Source organism: Hippocampus guttulatus, chromosome 2 (genome assembly GCF_054856545.1).
Source record: "Hippocampus guttulatus isolate MCC_2025c chromosome 2, RoL_Hgut_1.0, whole genome shotgun sequence".
Taxonomy (NCBI): Eukaryota; Metazoa; Chordata; class Actinopteri; order Syngnathiformes; family Syngnathidae; genus Hippocampus; species Hippocampus guttulatus.
In genome coordinates, this window is record NC_141262.1 from 10790106 (window position 1) to 10811416 (window position 21311).

At 43.0% G+C, this 21311-nt stretch overlaps 1 protein-coding gene across 2 annotated transcripts; it reads right to left on the minus strand.

The window, feature by feature from the left end:
• Nucleotides 1–2: 2 nt before the first annotated feature.
• LOC147208481 (serine/threonine-protein phosphatase 2A 55 kDa regulatory subunit B gamma isoform) lies at nt 3–20708 on the minus strand. 2 transcript variants are annotated; one of them, XM_086136075.1, is made up of 11 exons: nt 20529–20708; nt 19930–20272; nt 15409–15564; nt 10125–10222; nt 9547–9712; nt 7710–7822; nt 6787–6964; nt 6052–6216; nt 5141–5310; nt 3421–3512; nt 3–1614 (listed from the first exon to the last, which is right to left on the minus strand). In XM_086136075.1, exons 3-11 carry the CDS (start codon nt 15488–15490, stop codon nt 1317–1319), a joined length of 1362 nt encoding a protein of 453 aa, XP_085992201.1. In that variant the 5' UTR covers nt 15491–15564; nt 19930–20272; nt 20529–20708; the 3' UTR covers nt 3–1316. The 2 variants fall into 2 exon arrangements, with proteins under 2 accessions (XP_085992201.1, XP_085992207.1); XM_086136081.1 differs by lacking the exon at nt 15409–15564.
• Nucleotides 20709–21311: the final 603 nt, after the last annotated feature.

The following is a 21311-nucleotide window of genomic DNA, read 5'->3' on the forward strand; positions in this document are numbered from 1 at the left end:
GATGCAATTGTCGAAATCTTTATTCCCAAAACCTTCCCAGAATTTTTCATTCCTGCCTGTTTGACAGGTTTGTCATCAACGTACATGAGCACAAAAATATGCAATATTTGACTTTAGTTTGGTCAGCACATGGAGAAAAGTGGATTTGTTTTTATTATTCAAAAAGTGAAATAAAAGAATAAATTGTTCTCCAAAAATAAACAATTCTTGACATTAGCAAAGTAATCAGTGAGGAAGGCTGAAGAGATAAACGGAGCATCTCTCTGCTGTCGCTTTGGAGACAATCATCTTGTAAATCATTGAGTCCACAGCCACTTGATGGGTTTGAAACAAAATTCTCATACGTGTCCAAAACGAAGGTTGATACAGGCACCAACCATTTAGGCCCTTTTTTTTCTCTTAGAGTAGAACAATAACCCCAAACATTTGTATTGGATCTCCTTTACACTGGATGGATCCCGTACAGCTTCATTCCAACTGGTAACATGTAAGAGTATGAACCGAACATCAGTAAACATGCATCTACAGACGCAAAGGTAAAGAGAGTTCAGTCAACAATGGTTTCTTCGTGCTGTAAGCATTTTTGTACAGCTGGGTCTAAATGGTTAAGAAGGCAGCCAAGTCAGTCAGTCAGTCTATAGTAGGCTATATCTGTTGTGACATGCAGCATATTTTTGCTTAGTTACTGATTTAAAAATGATTTTTTTTTGTTTGTTTTTTTTGGGGGGGGGGGGGGGTTGGCTTTATTTGTGTTAAAGTAGAGCAAAATGCAGCCACAGACCAGAAGCAGAACCTGTGAGATTTGCAAACATGTGGAGGAGATAATTGTGTGCATCCACACGTGAAACCGCACTTCTGCTTCCCTCTGAAGCCATGTGAGACTCTCCCGAACCGGAGAGATCTTGGATTAAGAGGGACGTATTATAACCATCGTCGTGTCATTGTCATACGTTACAGAGAACGGACAAAAACATAAATGGAGGATATTAAATCAAACATATGACTGGAAACATCAATGCCCCATTTATCATCACACAACAGGTTTGAATTGGATTACAGTATGTCCGTGGCTAAAAATCCACAAGGGTGCAGTGAAAAACAAGAACATGTAAACATCTTTCCAGTCTGAGGTTCCTATTCCAAAGAGACTCCATAATCCCATCATGACCTGATTTAAGGTCCTTCCACTTGTCCGAGGTTGATGAAGAGGTGAGCGTGTTTGTATGTGACGTAGGACGCCCATCCGGTCACTTGAGGCTTCGTCTCGTGAGCGTTTGATTGCGTACATTCTGACATTGGTACATCTCGACTGGCGCTCACGAATGCATCTCCGAGTTGAGTTTGTCCTGGAAAATGTACAAGTTGTTGGTGGCAGCGATGGCGATGATGTTCTCCGTTGGGTGCCAGGCTGTGTGCAGGATCTTCTTGGTGAAGTCCAAACTGTCCACGCTGATGTCGTCCTTGCGCCGCTTGCCCCCGGCGGCGCAAACCCTGCGCGGCTTGAGCACGGCTCGGGGTTTGCTGCTCTCCCGGGACGCTTCTAAGGTCACATCACGCTTGGTGTTGCGGTCAAACATGCGGAAGAAGTTGTTGTAGGCTCCTGTCATGATCACGCTACACGCACGAGAGGAGTGGAGGGACCCAGTTAGAGGCAGAAAACTCATCCTCGTCAAGTTAGTGGGGATGATGCTGTGGGTTCATGTAAATTAATTTCATGCAGATGGTTTGGGATCAGGTCCGACCTTGATGTTCCATTCTTAGATGGAGCTTCAATATTGGGGGAGGGAGAGTGAGATCATTTTTGCCTGAGCGATCAAAAATTTTCTTTTTTTTTTTTTTCCTTTTAGGTCAGTGACTTTCAACCACTGATTTAGGATTCGTGTGTTGCGAAAGAAATCAAGTGTGCCACAAGAAATGATCAGATTTTACATAATTATTCACCACTTGTCTTTATTTACTACAAATAAAGTATCTTATCCCAGTGATGTATTATAACAGGCAAAACAGTTAAATACTCTGCCACTAGATAGCAGAAGCTACAATGAACCTTTTGCTTTCCAACACGTTTTTTATGCAGTAGATTTGCGTTCAATTTAGCAGGCCCAGATTTCACACTGAGTACATCTGTGAGTAAACTGAGACAAGAACCTCCATATTTAAGTAGATATTGTATGCTATGAGGGACATTTTTCTTGGTGTGCTGTGAGACTTTTCCAATGTTAAATATGTGCCTTGGCTCAAGTTTGGAAAACACTGTCTAGAAAATGTATTTTCCGTTGAGTTAAGCCTTCAATGTAGTTTTTGTTTCACTAAACAAATGCAGCTAATCTCTTTATAGGCTGCCATGGGTAGCTTGCAGTTTCTCTTTGGCGAGTGTGACACTTAACACACTCCAACAGCCGTCTGATAGGTTGGCTAACCTTTGAGCCAGCTGTAATTGAGTAAGCCTGGCAAGGTTAATTCATTCGCAATAGTGTTGCCTTAAGATCAGAGTTTGACTTGTTTCATAACCACGCTGGTAACTAAAAATACGCATCTCTCCTCTTTGAAATGAATAGAAATGTCATTATTTTGCTCCAGCCTCCCCAAAAACCCCAAACAACATTTTGGTAATTGTTTATTAATGAGGAAAAATCCCACTAGAATGTTCTTTACATTAGAAATCCAGAAGCAATGACATAATTGAAAAGAATGTGAAGGATTATACTTTATGTATATCATGATTTAATCCGTTGTTTTTTTTCTAATGTGCATGACTTGGCCTCTGACAGCAGTGTAGTATGTTCTTTCAGATGCAAAAAAAATAGTTTCTACTGTAAGTAACTCACTCAGTAAGCTGTAATATTATTAGTAATTTTTCAAGGAGGATAAAGAATATAACGGTATTGTTGTATTTTATGTTTACATGTGTTGCTCCACCATTTGTATCACTTGCTTAAAGGGCTATAACATGGTGACACCAATGTTATTTGTGAGCCTGTTTTTTTACAATAATGTTAGCATTTAGCCAGCAGACCTTAGAGCAAAGCTACATGGTTGTTTTAATACACAAATGTGATTCTCTTATTTTTTATGTTTTGCTTGATTGTCAAGTTCAACTGAGAGTGGCAAACAACTTGATGCTTCTTTTTGGAAAATGTGTTCACTAACTCCCAAACAGCTGCTTTTTTATGAAATGACTTGGGTTGGGTTCAATGCCAGCATACAGTGCTTGCATCTCAAATTTTGCTCCAAAGTCACAGCAAAAAATAAATATATATACAGGTATATATTTTTTTAACTCAGTTGAAGGCATACTGTCGGGTCAGTCAGATCTCAAGACACAACTTGTCGTGCCATGGTGTGAAATTTTCAAACAATAGTAGTGAATGGGCTTTGGCTATGGTGATATAAAAATACAGACGGACAATAAAGACAGACCTGTCTGAGCCGTTCCAGGCGCACTCGAACTTGTCGAAGATGCAGTCGTTTTCATAAAGGGAGCACAACTTGCTGCGGAGGTAATCGTGAACCTGGAGGAGCACACAAATTAAAAATGAATCGAACACACATCTGCTTCACTTGGCTATTGACTGCAAGTAAACTAAAAATAGAAGATGAAATGGAGGACACACACACACACACACACACAGAGGAAACACATTAACTGTGCACAGTTGTAAGACAAAACCTCCCCAAAGGCATCGCTAATAAGACAACACCCGCCCTCAGCAATATTATCTACCAGGAGTACATTTTAATCGAAAACGCAATTTACATCCAGCTATTATCACACACCAAGGCCGTGATAATCGAGATATGCGAGCGCACACATGTATCATGGCCCCCCTCCTGTGATATAATGCAACATGCCTGTCTCAGCAGTGTGTGTCGGCTCTGAGGGGCTGATACACAGTATGCACCTTCGTTGCCACTTTGCTCTCTACTGCGCCCCCTTTTCTCATTCTGACAGTTTTGTTTCCCCCATCAAGGGTCTCTTTCTATGGTGGGGGTGACTGTGTCACTTCGGGTATTAAATGATATTCTTGTGAATGCATGTTCCATCATTTTAAGTACAGTGTTTTCTTCTTTCAGGATGCGGGGCAGTTTAAATGAACTTGCCCCTGCTTCCTCTAATCACCTTGCGATAGTTACAAAGTGCTACTATCTTTCTGCCATATCCGAAAAGTCTTCCTCTCACTTCCTCTCCTTGCCAACCCCTCACCCCTCTTTCCCTCCCTCTTCCACCTCCTCCGTGCTGCATTGCAGATCTAGGTGTGAGGCACTGGGTAAAGTATCCCTTCTTCCTGTTAATCTTCAATGAGAGTGTAAATAACTCCTCATCTTCCTCATGTGCCCCTGCACACTCAGATACACACAGACACCCTTGGAGCGAGTTGTGACCACACATTTGAAAAAACAAAACAATAAAAGTCTACGGTTTTCATTTTGTAATGAGACAGCATTTCGAAGACAGTTATGGTAGGACTGCACATATATTTGTTTCAGACCTAAAGGGCCAATTAGATGAGTCTCTGGATGTAAATTCTTTAAAAGAGAACCGGGCGGCTCGGTGGTCGACTGGTTAGCACGTCGGCCTCACAGTGCAGGGTTCAATTCTGGCACCGACCTAAACCAGTTTCACCAACCACTAAACCAGTTTCCTTACACATTCCAAAAAACATGCATGGCAGGTTAATGGAATACTCTAAATTGTCCCTTGGTGTGAGTGTGAGCGCGGATGGCTGTTCATCTACGTGCGATTGGCTGGCAACCAGTTCAGGGTGTACCCCGCTTACTGCCCAAAGACAGCTGTGATAGTCTCCAGCATGCCCCGCGACACAGAAAACGGTATGTTTGAGAAAATTCAGGCTCAGCAACTTCTCAATACAAGGAGAGTAGCGACGTGTAATTCAATGCCGATGCATAAATTTCTGCCATTACTCAATGATGTCTGTTCAAGAATTGTGCAGTATTTCTAAATTGGATGACAACCATCAATGACAAGTTTGGATGCCACAAACAAAGCAAAAAAAGAATAATAGAAGAAGCCTGGTGTACTTAATGCATTCCTTGACAGCAGTTTAGTCCACCCTGTCCCCTTTCATTGGGGTCAAACATGAAGAAAAAAAAAAAAGACCACAGCAGGCCATTGCTTCACCTGGTAGGTCTCCAGGGGCTTGCTCTCCATGTTGAGGTCCCACACTTTGGCAGTCAGGTAGTCTCTGGTGAGCAGGTAGCGCCCGCTGTGGCTAAACTTGACGTCAGACACAGAGGAGATGATTTCGGAGAAGAAGGAGCGAGCGCTGGGGTCCTCCGGCTCCTCAAACACTGGAGGGGAGGCAAACATGTCAAACCTGATAAATGTGCGCAGCGTCACAGTGAGACTGAATTGAGACAAATTGATGGACACAGGTGACAGACAATAAGCCACAAAGACTATGATTGAATTCACATTTGATGCTCTTGTCCAGATGTCTCAATGATCAAAGCAGCGAATTACATCACTGAAACACAGTGCCTCACATTTAGTTTTTTGTTTTTTTTAAAAATCAGAAAGAGACAATCCAGCGTCATAAAGTGTTTTACTGCTTTAATATGTACTCGCTACATTTTCTGTGAGCTGTCGGCATTTTAACATTTTGAACAAAAACACATTTTTCACTCAGTTTATCTGTTTTATACTGAAGTGTGAACTGGGTAACTGGGCTTCTATGGTAGTCCAAAATGAACATTCAAGTCAAGTACAACTTTATTGTCAAATGCGCTGTATGTGCAACATACAGCATAGATGAAATGTCTTCCCTCTCAACCAGACAACATGACAACAAGAGGAGCCGCTGCGGGTGCCCGCACCACTGAAGAATAATACAGTAGTTGGTGTTGTCTTAGTGGTCTTTGTGGTTGTTTAATTTCTTTGATAACTGCCCATTCACAACTGCAGAAGAAGCCTAGGAGCAAAACTGTCGTTCCTAACTGCAACTTCAAGTTATTCAATTTGTCCGTAAGAAGCGACTTTACTTTATCGGACATTTTTAGGACACAAGTAGAGCATCTCAGCAGGTTTCTCACATTTGGAGTGTCGGTCGCACAGCGCCGCCTCCCTCATGTCACAGAGGCGCAGGGTGCCTTTGCTGCTGCTGTACACAAACAGGTTACAGTGGTGGGGGTGAAACTCGGCTGCTGTGATCACCTCTGTCAGATCCTCCATATTGGCTGGCTTGATGTCCACAATGTCTGAGGGGAAAAAAAAGGCGGCATCGCTCAAGGAAACAACAGTCGGCTTATCGAGACTGATTTTGCACTTCCATTAATCTGTTGAATTTATTCACTCAATGAGTCCCTGAGAAACTAATTCAAAATGCACTCAAGTCTCTTAGAAATATGAGCGGTGTAAGTATTCTGTAAACGGCAACTCAACCCGTCCCGTACATAAATCCTTAAAACCATTACAAGAGAAAAAAGTAAAAGCAATATAAGTATAGACTGTGAGAAAATCCATTTGACAGTCAGATCATTTGTAATATAATGAATCCTTTCTGGGTCAGGACCGTGGCAATAGCGTAACCTATTGAGCTGCAATAAAGCTCAGAAAGGGTCTGAAATATTGATGCAGTCTTTGAATTATTCATCAAGATGCATTTTCACTCCCCAAGAATAATATTCTCCTCCCCCAATGCTGTTTCTTTGTGCAGCAAAGTGGCACCGAATGCGTGCGTGTACATTAGTAAAACATTCCTTTCCAGCATCATTGTGCACTATTTATGTCGCGTCGGATCGTCTCCCCTTGAAGTCAACAAAGGATACTGAAGCTGCGGTTGGTGATGTCCAGATGCCAGAGGTTTATCCTCAGGTCATCGGCGGACATGTAGGTCTCGTGGTCCGAGTTGACCGAGATGGAGTTGACGTGATAGGTGTGGGCGTTGGCAAACACCCGCCGCGGGCTCGCCTCCACCATTAAGTCAATGGGCTTCAAAACAGGCACCTGTAGAGAAGAGCGAGGTATTTACTCTCACGTGTGACAAATTAGGAGATGACGAAGATGGTATAAATACAGACAGTAGATTCCATTTAAGCAATTAGATTCTATATCGTAAATTAATATTTAACCGTCTGCCTCCATTGGCATTCATAATTCATGCCCGAGCCCAAATTGATTTGTTTAATGGTGCCATGGAGTTGCAGTGCTGAGCTTGATGGGGAAAAAGCTCATTTGGTTGCTTTTCTATGACCGCACAATTTGTGTGTTGTTGTTCTACACCAGCACACCACGACGAGTTCATGCAACCAGAAACAATTTGACAAATCCAAACAAAGTACACAGTTGTCACGCTGCTATTCACTGAATGGATGTTTTTCCATGAGCGTACATTTTGGAGAATAATTATTCATCACAACTTGAGCTGGGAATGTCACATTCAACATGCCAGGGCTAAACTTTCAAGCGCAGTGGGAGTTTTAGGACGTGTAAAACACAAAAACATGTTGAGTTATTAATCACTATATACTTTAACTTGTACTCTTCTTGTCCTACTAAATTTAACTAACTGTGCGGAATTGTAGGAAACTACATGTAAACGTGCACTCTAAATGATAAGCACCAAAAAAGAAGCTGAGAAATCGTGTACAATGCAGGATACTATGAGCACACCAATGCATTGGTTATTTTGTGTGTTTATTTTTTTTAATTATTCTTCTTCTTATTATTATTATTATCATCATATTATTACCTGTAGGGAGGTTACAGTGGAAATGTCCTTGATCCGACCCTCCTCATCTTTCAGGTTGTATCCCTCCGGACGTTTGTCTCGTTCACTCACCTTCCACAGCTTAATGGTTTTATCTGTTAAATGAAACAGAAAAATATGACTTATGAATTTCTTGATGTATTGAAATGTATGTAGAACCTTCTATTTTTTTAAGTAATTCTATGTATTTATTAATACATCTTCATGCATTTATTTTGGTGGCTTTTATAAAGTATAGGAGGGAAATTTTGTGTGGGTGAGATAAACGTAGTGAGCTTACAAAAATTAAGTGTTTATAACTGCTGAACCTGAGTCCCATCCAATCTCTCTGCAATGCATTAGTGTGTGTGTGTGGGGGGGGGGGGGGGGACTATAGGGGTGTTCACACGGCAGACATTTGCTCCGGCGCTGCACCGATGTATTTTGTTGCGATATATTTTGCACCGCAGCAAATTGTGTGGAGCGTTCACACGTACAAAGCCGCTGAGCGTGTCTGCACCGGCACAGCGTCGGTGCAGCCCCACTTGCGTTCACACGGCAGTTTCTGCAGCGGGGCAAAACAACAGAAAACCAATGAGCTGTCGTGTTGGTTCTTCTTAAAACGTATACACAACTCAAGAGACTACTGGACAGGCACGTCCTTCTCCTTCTCGGTCTCCGTGCCTTCTGCTCGAGAGTGACCGCCCCCGAAAACGTAAATCAACGATGACTTCAATGACACTCAGAAAAGCAAACACGTAATGCGCCAAACAGAAAATCAAGAGAGGAAATCACAAAATAAATTATATGGGGGGTGGGGGGGGTGGGGGTTGTGAACACACAACAAAGGAACAAACTACACAAACAACTCCGAGACAGTCCAGTCTCCTACAAAAGGAAAGATGTTACTAGCCAAGTCTTGTGTCGTTATTAAACAAACACATGACGGAAGTCCGACAGAGCCCGAAAACAACGCATTCTCGCCGTACGTAAACTCTTCACAAGCATTTGCTCTGGAGCAAATTTAACCCAGTTGCGTTCTCATGTGCAAATTTACACCGGTGCTGCTTCGCAAACAAGCATTTGCTCCGGAGCAAATTTTTAAACCACCTCCCTGAGGTAAGCTGTTTTCCGGGGCTACGCCGGAGCTAATTTGCACGTGTGAACGCTCTATATGTCACTCTTTCAACTCTTGATTTACGCATCTTACCAAGTGCCTCTTTTTCTTTAATGAGCTGCAGACCTGCACAAAAGCTTGACATTTTTTTCTCTCTCCAAACACAAAGGCCTCACCAACAACAGAGCACTATGGCTGCGGAGCACACACAGACTGCTGCATGAAGCCAGCTCTGTTTATAAAATTGAAAAAAAAAGTGCCCATCTCTTTCAGATAATTATGCAATTTCCAATCACGTGATTGAATTGGGACAACTATGTTGAATCCGTGAATAAATATATTCATGATGCACTCCTCTTTCAGTCATATACTCTCAAACTAAAAGACGAGCAATCATCCAAAAAAACACACATCCTAATTCAAGACAAAAATGACACAAGCCAGCGCCATCAGTCCTTGACAGAAAATTCGTTTGCACAACGGGAAGTTGGAAACCTAATAAATCTCTTTATCTGAGGGATAATCTACTTAGGTTTTGTAACACTGATTTCAATGTAACCTTAATACCATTTATCCCTCTAATGCTCTTCACTTCATCATGCCCACTGAAACCCTGACCTGAGACATTGTCTACGTGAGGTTAAACAAAAAAAAATTGCCCTGGCGTGACACAATATCTAAAAAGTTCTTCTCAGTGCCACCTGATTTCATAGCAAAACTCACCATTGGTGGAGAGCAGGAAGTGCGCCGCGTTCTGCTGAGGCAGCCATCGGATTTTATTGATCTTCTCCTCGATCTCCAGACTCTTTAGGTAGTCAAATTCTGGCTCATGGCTCTGGAAAGTGCTGTAGACGTTGTACTCTCCCTGGGAGAACAGCTCGGTTTTGCTCTGCGGACAGGAAAAAAAAAGGGGGGTTGATGTATGTAAAGACGAAGAGAGGAGAGCTGAGGAGAAGCATTTTATTGGTCAAAAAGCACGTTGTAACATCAGTGAAATCCATCTTGAGGAAGGAGTGCGGTGCAGACTTTGCAGGACTGTCATGATGCACACAGCAGGAGCCTCAACTATTTAGCAAACTGTAGCTGGAGAGCGATCAGACCTCATCCATCATTCCACTTGCGGATGAGGTGAAACTACCTTAACTGTGTGTGTGTGTGTGTGTGTGTGTGTGTGTGTGTGTGTGTGTGTGTGTGTGTGTGTGTGCGTTTGTATGACTATTCTTGTGAGGACCACTGATTATAAGACTGTGTGTGTGTGTGTGTGTGTGCGTTCGCGTGAGCCTTTATGGTGCAGTGTCTACCTCAGGTTCTCGCTGAAAGATGACCACTCTGCCTCCCTTGTCCCCAGTGGCTAGCAGCTCTCCTGTGTGGTTGAACTCAACAGTGGAGATGATGTCGGCTGCACGGGGACAGAAAGAGAGAAAATGATGACGGAGGAGATGGGGTAGGGAGTGGGTCATTGCGGGTGTTGCACAAAAAAAAAAAGGATGCATCATCCAGTTTGTCTGCATCATCATAGCCAACCGAATGGTGTGGGCTTCAGAAAAGAAGAAAAACACGTCACAAATTTGCATCATTGTGATTCACATATTCAAACACTGCAACCCACAAGAGTAGTTTCACTTGAGAAATCATAAGTGTACTTTTTTTTTTGTTTAAATTGCCACAACAATGAGCTGAAGAGCATTTGTAATTATGCATCACCCAAACTGGATAGTGTGATGTGTTCATTTGCATATTTCCGTCTCCACTTGGCTTTTAAAGACTACTTTGTCAGAGATGTTTTGTATCATACAATACGCAGAATATGTCCTCACTTGTCGAATGAAACAACTGGGGCTTGAATATGGTTCAATGTTAGCCTCCACTTGTCAATACGGGTGGCTGTGATGATTTTATTTGACAAAGCGCCGCTATAAATGCTTTGCAATACTTTTTGGACTTTTGGAAAAAACAATCTCAGATTTGCAGTTTCAAAGAGACATTGACACTTAATTTGCTGTTCTGGGCTGAAGAATGTCTGCAGAAAAATATCTCCCTGGAATAGAATAAGGCATCATTTTAGGCTCATTTTCTGGTGGTTTCTAGTCAATTTTTGAATACTCACATTTAGGTCAAAAACTGAAGTGAAAACCTTTGCCTACTTCCTAGTTCTGTGGAATAAAAGCCACACCGTGTAATTTTGACCTATATTTGAACATCTGGATGTATTTTTAGCCAATTTCAAATGAAACTAGAGTGCAGGAAGATGCATTCCTAATTAAGAAGCTGTTTATTTCAAATGCTGTTTAAAATCAGTCAATCTAATCTGGGTTACTTACATTAATTCAAATGGCTTCTGCTTCAGTCACAATTGTAAAAACAAAAAGCACAAATCTACCACATGATCCAAGAATGTATTTAACTAGGTCATAGCTGAGCTTTCCAGGCCTTCAACGAAAGGAGTCCAGAGAGTTTTGATACAGAAGAAAGCAGTCCTCAATAAGCTGTGGTTGTAATAAAAGCAGAGCGCAGGGGGAGCATTTATTGAGAGTGTTGAGATTCAATGCTGCAGCGCTGCCAATTTCATGGCGGCCTTGACTCAGACTGAATTTATGATGAGGGCAAGTGTTGCTTCTCTGCCTTCCCATCTCCCGACACAAGCACGCCACAGCCTTGTTTCTGACGCTCTCACACACCACTGTCCAGGGTCGGCGCTCCTTTTTCTACATTATACATACGGTGCGCCGATTGTCATTTCTGGCCACATCGCACTCCTTTCTCATCCTCGTGGTTGTCTCTCCATATTCAAGCCTGACGCTCTTCCCTCCCCCACAGCACTCTGCAGCTCAGCAGTACACTCACTGGTGGTGGTGAGGCTGGCAGTGGTGAAATGGGAAAGATGGAGCGGGAAGAAGGGCTTGGACGGAGGCGGTGGAGGAAGGAGGTGGGCGAGGAGGGGTGTCCTCCAATGAGGAGGGTTGCCTTGGTAACAGCCTGAGCCAACAAGTAGCAGTGGTACTCGACTGCCGTTTTTGGCACTCTGATGGAGGAGGAAGTGGGATTAAATCAATCCAGGAAGAAGGGGCAGGGTGAAATAATTGAGCCACTTCACTCCCGCCCACAAACAAGTTAATTACTTACCGGAGATAGACAAACCAATTGCAGCTAAACATTAGAATACACTGTTGCACACTACTGTGCGCGACTGAGAAGTCAATGTGTGTGTCTGTGTGTGAGAGTGAGACAACAGTGTCTTCATAGTCACGGAAGAGCTAAGCTCAGCAAAGACTGCCGGAGCGGCACAAACTGTAGCAGCATCAAATATGCAGCACACGTTGTTCTCATCTTTCCCTGTTTGGCAAACCTCACTGATAGCATCTTTCCATCTTCTAACCTTATTCATCTCTTTGACTTTTGAACAGTCAAGGTGCAGAAAAGACAAGTGCTTCATCATAAACTCGTGTGTGTGTGTGTCTTCGTGTATTTTCGTGTATGCACCACCTGCAAGGTTATCAGTTCAGTAGGTGTGCGTGCTGTTGCAAGCAAGCTGTGTCGGCCTCCCACAGAGAGTCATTTGCATGAGGCAGGCAATTCCGACTCACCACCACATTGCTGCTCCACCACACATGCAACATCATACACATCTCAACACTCAAATGAGGGTGAACTCAATAAGATAGAAACAAATGTATCATTTTAGCCTCTATTGTGAATTGGGCAAAGTATGAGCAATGTTCCCCAGCAAGGTCGCGGTTCACCTAACTCAGCAGTGCTACTGTATATCACAGATCTTTTCTGGAATGTAAAGTGGATATAAAAAGTCCACACTATCAAAAAAATACAAAACAAAACCAAGATAAAATAATTTCAAAACTTTTTCTACCATTAATATGTTCCAAAATCACCGATAACGTTACCACTCAACTGCATTTGTTTGAGAGTGGACATAAAAATAACTGAACCTTTGTTGTTGTACCGGCATGACACCATTCAAAGTGCCACTGATTAACCCAAGATCAAATTAATGTGTTCTGGTCTGCATTTCCTGACATTTGTTTTGCTTTCTTGCAGAAACAAACACCTTAGTGTTCTGCTAACACCGATTGGCATTTCGAACTGTTCTTAATTCCCTCCACTAGCCTCAGGCCCCAGTTCCAACCCCCCACCCACCTGAAGTTTGATACTGTTGTCACCACAATGCTTCACAGTGGGCATGGTGTTCTTTTATAGTGATGAGGAACATTGCGGTTGTGCCAAACATACCTTTAGGAATTACGACCATAGAGTTCAACCTTGGCCTCATCAGATAATATCAATATCCCCCAAACATGTGGGAAAATGCATTACGGTCAGCCATTTCAGTTTTACAGTACTAGAATAGCCTCGAAAGCAGAAAATAAATAAGTAAATAAATACATCAGGAAAGGCCTACTGGAACATCACAGGCACTTTTAAAGTGTATGCGTTTCAATGAGATTGGACAATTCCCGAACGCAATTCCATTGCAGATATAAGAGGTTGCGCCCATTTGTGCAACTATCTTATTTATTTTTATTCCCCCCAGGAAAAGAAAACATAAATAGGTGTACAGTTGACAAGATTTATCTTAGTCGCATTTTTCTGTACCACAGAAATCTGGCATTTGCACAGGTGTGTATGATTTTTTTTATATCCACTGTGTCTCTTTGTCTGTCGTGAGGATCCATGCTATTGTTTATTGTGGCAATCTGCAGTGTATTGTGATTGTTTAGACAAAGTAGTGTTTTACCAAGTTTTATGTGAAATGCTAAATTATAAATAATGTGCACTATCAAAATCAAAATCAGCAGACGACTTAATTTTTTAGTTTTACTGTTTTTGTGGTTTCTACTATCTTTGTTATTAATTTACTGTTTTATCGTTTGCTGTATGAATTGTTTTTGCTCCATGTAACAGCACTTTGTATATGGTACTGGTTGTTTTAAAGTGCTCTATAAATACAGTGGGGTTGAGTTGAGAAAATATGAGTAGTAAAATAGAATAAAAAGTCAATATGTATATATGTACATAAAAGCAGTCTGGTAGGATTTTCTTTCTCTTGGGCTCTGACTGGCTGCCGGTAATTCCACACATTGTCAAACAGGACACTTTTAACTTTTACAGTTAAGCATTTTCAAAAAAAAAAAAAAAAGTAAAAATTAATGAAATTTAACAAAATGGTTCTAAAAAAGGAATGATCAAAAAAGACAAAATGAAATAAAACTATTATAAAAAATCTAAAACATTATTATAACCAAGTGACAGATTAAGCTTTTTTTGACAGGTCTCTCTTCTCTCTCTCTCTCTCTCTCTCTCTCTCTCTCTCTCTGTCTTTAAAGAGCAGATCCCCCATAATAAGTGGGGTGGAGGGGGGTGGGAGTCATTGTAGTCCTCATGAGGAGGCAAAAAGTAAATAAATAAGAAAATCAATGCCTTGGGTGGAAGAAGCAATGGGGAAAGAGAGGATGTTGGGGCGGGGAAGGGGAATTCTTTTTTTTAATGAGAAGAGATACAACAGGGACAGGGAGGGGAGCAGACTTCCCACTGTCCCAATTACGGATAAATCAGCTTTGGGAAAACATCAACCATTAATGTGCAGCCAAAAACACACACTCCGTAAAAGTGAGGACAAGATGCTGCTCAGCAGGAGATGTTTGTGTATGTCGGCTAGGATGTGTGTGCAGCATGTGCACCCGGCATGTACCCTCAAAGTGTACGTGTGCACAAGTGTGTGTACTCAAATTACCCAGGAGAGAAAAAAAAGAAAGAAACGGATTGGGGAGAGGAGGGACATGACTGTCTGACGATAAATCGATCCCTGCAGTTTAGGAGTTACTTTAACTAGGGGAAAACGGTGGGTGTGTGTGTGTGTGTGTGTGCGTGTGTGTGTGTGTGTGTATATGTGTGTTGGGAAAACACATAAATATAAAGAAGTGATTCTGGGATAGCACAGCATGGGATCTTGGACACAGTCAAGCAAAGTTGGTGTGAGCCTAATGGTCATTGACACAAACAATTAGAAGCAGCACACTGGCAAAACAACGATTCATCAGAGACGATTTGGTTGCTCAGTTCTGAAATTAGTTACGTTGAACAAAAATACTTTCAACAGATTTGTCAGACTACCGTGACAAAAGATTTGTAATTTAGGGATTTGCGCCCAGTTTACCACTCAATGTTATTGAAAACTGATTCAGCATCAACAGGTTTGAAATCCTCAAATGTAAATCCTGTGCATCTTTGACTTGGGAGAGGAAAAGAAGACTGCGCTTCGTCTGGTCAAGCTATTTATGGGAATCAATCATGCGCACACACACATTCTACATCACACAGTCTGAGATAAAAATAGCATGGTTGGTTCAGCAAAAGTGGCACCCAAAAGGAATATGCAGACTGACAAAGTGAGGTATGAAATATTTGTGATGCGCAGACGCAAACGGAATAATTCCCCAGACACACACACACACATACACACATACACACACACACACCGTCGCATGTCTCAGATTGACGTCATGTGGCGCAACTGTTAAGGCGTACTGTACATGTGACCTTTGGGGTGAGAAGAGGATAGAGCACACACACCTTCAGTGTAAGAGGCAAACGGCTCAGGCTCCAGAGAAAGGGTAGTGATGTCGGAGCACAGCACCTGGATTGGGCTCAACATCCTGGGGGAGGACTCCTGGGTGGAGAGGGGTGGACGGATGGGCGGAGCTCTTCAGGCTATAGCCAGGAGCAGCCCTGCAACAGGAGCAAGGATGGAGGAAGAAGAAAAGGGTTGCGAGTGGGAAGGACAAAAGGAAGGAAGTGGGGAGCGAGAGTGAAGGTGGGGCGTGGGTTACTACATCACCATATTTGGCCAGGAGCATTCACCGAATAGCTCAGAGAGGTGATGCAATAATGACTATACTTTATTTATGACACATTATGTGCTTTGGGGTGACATTTTGCGGGGAGAAGAAGTCATGCAGGGCGGACACGGGTAAATAGCTAATTGAACAGAAGTGAAGTTCATATGTCAAGCAAGGCCTTCGTTTAAATGTATGACTTTCAAAGGAAAATCGATTCTTTGACCATGATGACAGAAAGAGTGCTGGAAGAAATTCCCACCGTGTATCCTCAAATTGTGGCCTCTAATAGATGCCAAGGCTCAATTAAATGCTGAGCATAATTTCCGATCAAATGAATTCCTCATTTTCTCCCCTCGACTAAAAATACTAACAGGTGCTGCTCCAAGGTGAAGGTAAGTCAATTTATTATATTTGATGGCAATCATGAGTAGAAGTCATCCAAAGAACACAGTGGTGGTGTGACCATTCAGTCACTCATTTGTACAAATATAATAGTATGTAAATGGACACACAATATTGAAATAACAATTATACTGCATCCATCCATCCATTTCACAATACGTTTATCTTCACAGGGGTGGTGGGGCGTGCTGGAGCCAATTCCAGTTGTCTATGGGCACTAGGCGGGGTACACCCTGAACTGGTTGCCAGCCAACAATTTTATTTAGATTTAAAAAAAAAAAGAAGAAAAAGAGAAATACTGTTGTTAAAGAAATCTAAAAAAATCTTTTTAAGTAAATACCTCACCTCTAAAGATCTGGGACCCTCTGCAATTGATTAAATATACAAATGAAATTGAACACAGACTGAGAACCAACAAAGGTACATTTTTAAATCAAAGATTGGCATTCACACATATTTCAGGTTCTTGCCCTGAGTTTTGATATTAATTGCTCAAAAGCAGAGAAGTTTAATTTTCATTTGACAAAGCACTTGAGAGACACACAAAAAGATTTTAGCTGAAAAGATGACCTCATTTAGGTGCCACACTGTGTTAGTAGGCTGATCTAATAGCTCAACAACTAAAAGTGGAACGCAATCGCGAGCCTTTTAAAGAGACTAATCATAAATAAGTCATTGCCAAAAGCGCGCGCAGGGGTCAGGGGGTGGGGGGGCGTAAGGCAAGGCACAATATTTGGATGAGTAATATTTCATGAGTATTAAAAAGCAAAGCCTCATGCATCCCTGGAGAAAATTATATTTCGGTTGGAGCTTTGTGTAACAAAGGCAGCTAGTGAGGAGGGAAAAGGGAATAAAAGAGAAAAGGTAGAAGAAATGGTGAGAAGTGGGGAGGGGAGGAATTGTGATTTGTGGAGGAAGGTTAAGCAGCCCTCCTTTGTAGGTTTTGAAGGCTAGGGAACTCCCCATGGAAAGGTCTTGGGATGCACTTTTATGTATGCACATGGAAGCTCACACACACACATACACACACTTTCATATAACCTGACTGAACAAAGACGCACAGGATGTTCTCACAAACAGACACGAATACTGGATATGAATGCCACACAGGCAAAAGGGTGGTAACACAACAGTCATACAAACAAACACTTTTAGAACCACTCACACTCCTCTCATACTATCTGCCTTCAGCACTGACGGACAACCTTTCAGCAATGTTGGCTAATTGCTCGGCACATGCGCCACTTCGGCAATGCTGTGAGATGCTCTGGAGGACGCTGGGAAATGAGGAGAGAAGTGGACATGGAAAAAGCGTGGAGGAAGAGGAGCGGACGTAGCAGAAGAGGCAGGAATTGAATCATTTCGTTTACTCGTGACAGAAACTAACTGAGTGGTCCTCAAGCATTGATTGTCAGCAGGCGCTGGGCAATGTGTTGCACCATCCCATGTCAGTGTGCACTTTGTGTGTGTGTGTGTGTGTGTGTGTGTGTGTGTGTGTGTGTGTGTGTGTGTGTGTGTGTGTGTGTGTGTGTGTGTGTGTGTGTGTGGCCACCATGCTAAAAGCTCATCAGTAATTCAACCAGAATAGTGCCTGTCTGAGGGCCGGAGAATAATGAATCCTGCCATTATTGGTGGGCGGAGACAACTTGTCAGTCATACCGGCCAAGCATGAAAAGCAGCATGTTCTTTTATCACAGACTGTTGCTATGGCAATAATACATGCTTGCTGGTGACTGATGTTACCAAACGACTTCCTGCAGCTCTGTGGCCTATCGGACAAAGGCAATATTACTAAGAAAAAATGTAAAAGGTCAGAAAAAAACTCAACGGGATAGGCACACCGAAGAAAATTAACACCTTCAACAGGCTCCACCGCACGTCTCTTCTGATTAACGCTAAATGGAGGTAATTATTTCACAGCGCGGACTCAGAACCTCAATATAAGTGACAGGGAGGAAAAAAGATCTGTCATAAACGTGAGATAAGCAATATAAATGCTCTTAACAGAAGGTGTGGAGGAGCAGAAACCGAACAGAAATTTGCTTATGTGTGCAGCTGGACTGGCTATAATATTCCCCCTGCTTCAATTCTGATCCGCTATCTATTCAGTTTGATATCCCGCTTTATTACATTTGGGAAGAGACAAAGCACGTGTCTCACAGAGGTGAAGTTTGAGACAAGAGGCTCTATTTTTTTTCCAAGATGGCGCCCGAGTAGGCAGCCTTCGGCACGTGCACTTCAAGAGCCTTGCTTTTTTGTTCTTTTTTGGTGGTTTTGTCTTTTGTTTTGTCACGTTGTTTGTTGTTTCATCGTGTGGACCTGATATGGACTGTTTTCAGCGTTTTTTGGCCACGACATTCGTCAAAGGAGAAGTATCTGTGCTTGGTGGTTGCGCCTTCTCGGCAGCACGCCTGTACCAGCACAGATTTTGATTGGGAGGAATGTCGGCGCCATTGACTGTCGGTGCTGGACAGACCTGGGGCGCTTGTGTTTTTTGCGCCTGTAATGGGCAGCATTTTTCACAACCCCGTTTTGTTCAGTGGCTATGTCGACGCTGTTGGACAGTCGGCGTTGGTGCGGCTGGATGGATGGCTGCTGAAGTTGAGGATGAGGAGGGAGGAGCGTTGGCGCAATTGGAACCGAGAGTCGCCACTTGGAATTGAAATGGATTTCCATGGGACAGGAGAAGTGAACCAATCTCTTTTTTCGTCAATGGATGCTACAGCTTCTTGTTGACTTTGAAACTTAGCTTGTAGCCGACGTGTGCACATTTTGAGCATGACATCTCTGATCCACTGGTTAAAGGACACTTTGATTCTCTCCTCTTTCATCTCAAACTGCTTCAAACAACAAAGCGTGTGACGGAAAAGTGGTTAGGACTGCGCGACTGTCCGTGTTTTATGTTATGTGTTATGTTTATTATTTTACTTCATGTTAACTGTTTTGTTAAGCGCTTTGTTACAGCTGCCGCTGTTGTGAAAGCGCTATATAAATCAGCATGTATTGTATTGTATTGTATTGTATTTTTGTAGACAGCGCAGATGCACTTGCCGTAAAAATTTTCATCCAGATGCAAGCCTCTTTTAGCGTATTTGGGGATTTGGCAGACCGCACTGTGCCTCACTGGGTGTTGCGGCTAAGCAAGGGTGTTTTCTTTTACTGTACATGCTCCCGACACACCTGACTATTTGGGAACTGAAAGTATACTAATATTTAGACCAGCTAAAAGCAGGTCTAAGTTGTGGTGTAACACGATGTTGATAGATTTGATCAAAACGCAGGCAGATTCTGAGAGTCGAAACATATTTTTAAAAGCAACCCCGGCCCTGCGGCTCAGCTAAGGGTGTGAGGAGGTGTCACATGCTGAGGCACGATCGGAGGTGGAAGGCCGTCTCCAAGTGCCCACTTCACAACTGCCAACTTTACATCATCCGCAAGTGGAGTTCCTTATAAACATACTTTGCGCAAGCAGGACAGATCACTTTTTCCCTACAGTGCAACTAGAGTGTGGTACACAACGGAACAGGACAGTTACAAAAGTAAAAAAAAAAAAAAACAAGGACCAGATGAAGAACAAGCGTATAATGAAATATGTAGGAGACCCTTAGTCAGGATAAGCAGTTTGGAGAATGAATTAATGAATTCGGAAGACTTGCCAAAGATACTTTATAATTTAGTAAATTGGAGAGAGTTTGTTATTCCTTTTTGCTGCTGCTGTCAGCACTTCATCGATGAATACAGATTCAGAGAAAGATTATGGGGCAGTCGCACACATTTGTACACACACTCCCTCCATAAGTCGCATATGTGAACATGTTTAAACACACAAGCATTCACTCTGCGATCTGCTTACCTTCAGTCACATAGTTGTGGTCGGGGAGGAAGCCGCGGTGGTTGAGCGTAGGGGTGGCGTCAGTGTCTTCGCCCATCAGCGGGGCTGAGGGGAGCGCCCGTCCTGGGGGGGCAGCGCGGTGGAGGTGGTGGTGCTGAGGGTGGCAGAGTAGTATTGGAGGGGGTGGTGGGGAATCCGGCCAGCGCAGCGCCCATTACTGCTGCTCGCCGACGCCTCGTTAGCAGAGAGCCGCAGACATCCTACAGCTGATGAGGATGGAGGGGGGATGGGGGCAGGCAAGCCGGTGTGCAAGTGGGCCTGTCCCAAGGGTCCGAACACAGCCAAGCGGGGGCCAGATGTAAACCTGCAAAGGATGGGAGTATACGTGAGTTCATTTTAGAAAACCACAACTTCGGCCTGGCAATACGCACGCATATTTAAAGGACATATTAAACAGAAATAATCAAGTATACTCTCATCATGTATGGATAATCCAGCAGAGGGAGTCGGGGGAGGGGAGTGTTGGATGAGCCGATGGTTGGTGTCTCCGCAGTGCTGATGCTTCTGCACCAAAACTCACAAGCATGGACACACACATCCGACGCCGCAAACAGACCCACCTGCCCGTCTCTGGCGTAGAACCTGGAAACTCTTGGAAGAGCCTTCAGAAGAGAATATCACTCCTTTCCTTTTGGCTGATAACGGTCCCTTTATTCTCCTGCTCTTCAAGAATGAGGAAAGCCCGTTGGTCCTGCTGCAGTCTGCACTCTGGTATGCAAAAGGCAGAGTAAAAAGTAGAGAGGGAGGCAGGGAGAGAAAGTGCCTGTGTGATATGGCGAGTGTGCGATGCGTTTGGCTCAAGCCACGCCCATTTTGCAGCACAGCCAATCATGACAAAGATGGGATCTTGCCTGACCACTGAGCACAGGTTATTAAAGATAGGCGTGAGCAGTGGAAGGGCATGGCATATTCTCTGATAGACATGAATTGCCACCACCGTAACTAAAATAAAATAAAATAAATGAAAGCGGCAATTCAGTGCCAATTGAATAATACTGTTGCTCTCAAAGTCTCTCAAATGATTTTTCTCACGTGAGCAGAGGTCGGCCTCGCAATTCCCAAAGGTTAGCTCAATCACAAATTGTGTCCTACATAGTGAGAGTGGCGGGGAGTGTTTTATGGGAGTGATGTCTCATCCAATTACTGTGGGACACATTTGTAGTCAGAATTACACTATAAAAGGCTCTTCACGCGAGTACATTTTGTTTTTCTGACACTGAGAAAACTACTATGACATTCAATAGAGCGCAAGACCTCAATAATCCCAAAAGTGCCCATCAGACACAAGAATGAAAAATGCAACGCCAGGTGAAACTGTTCCAGTAGACTGTGAAGATTTCATC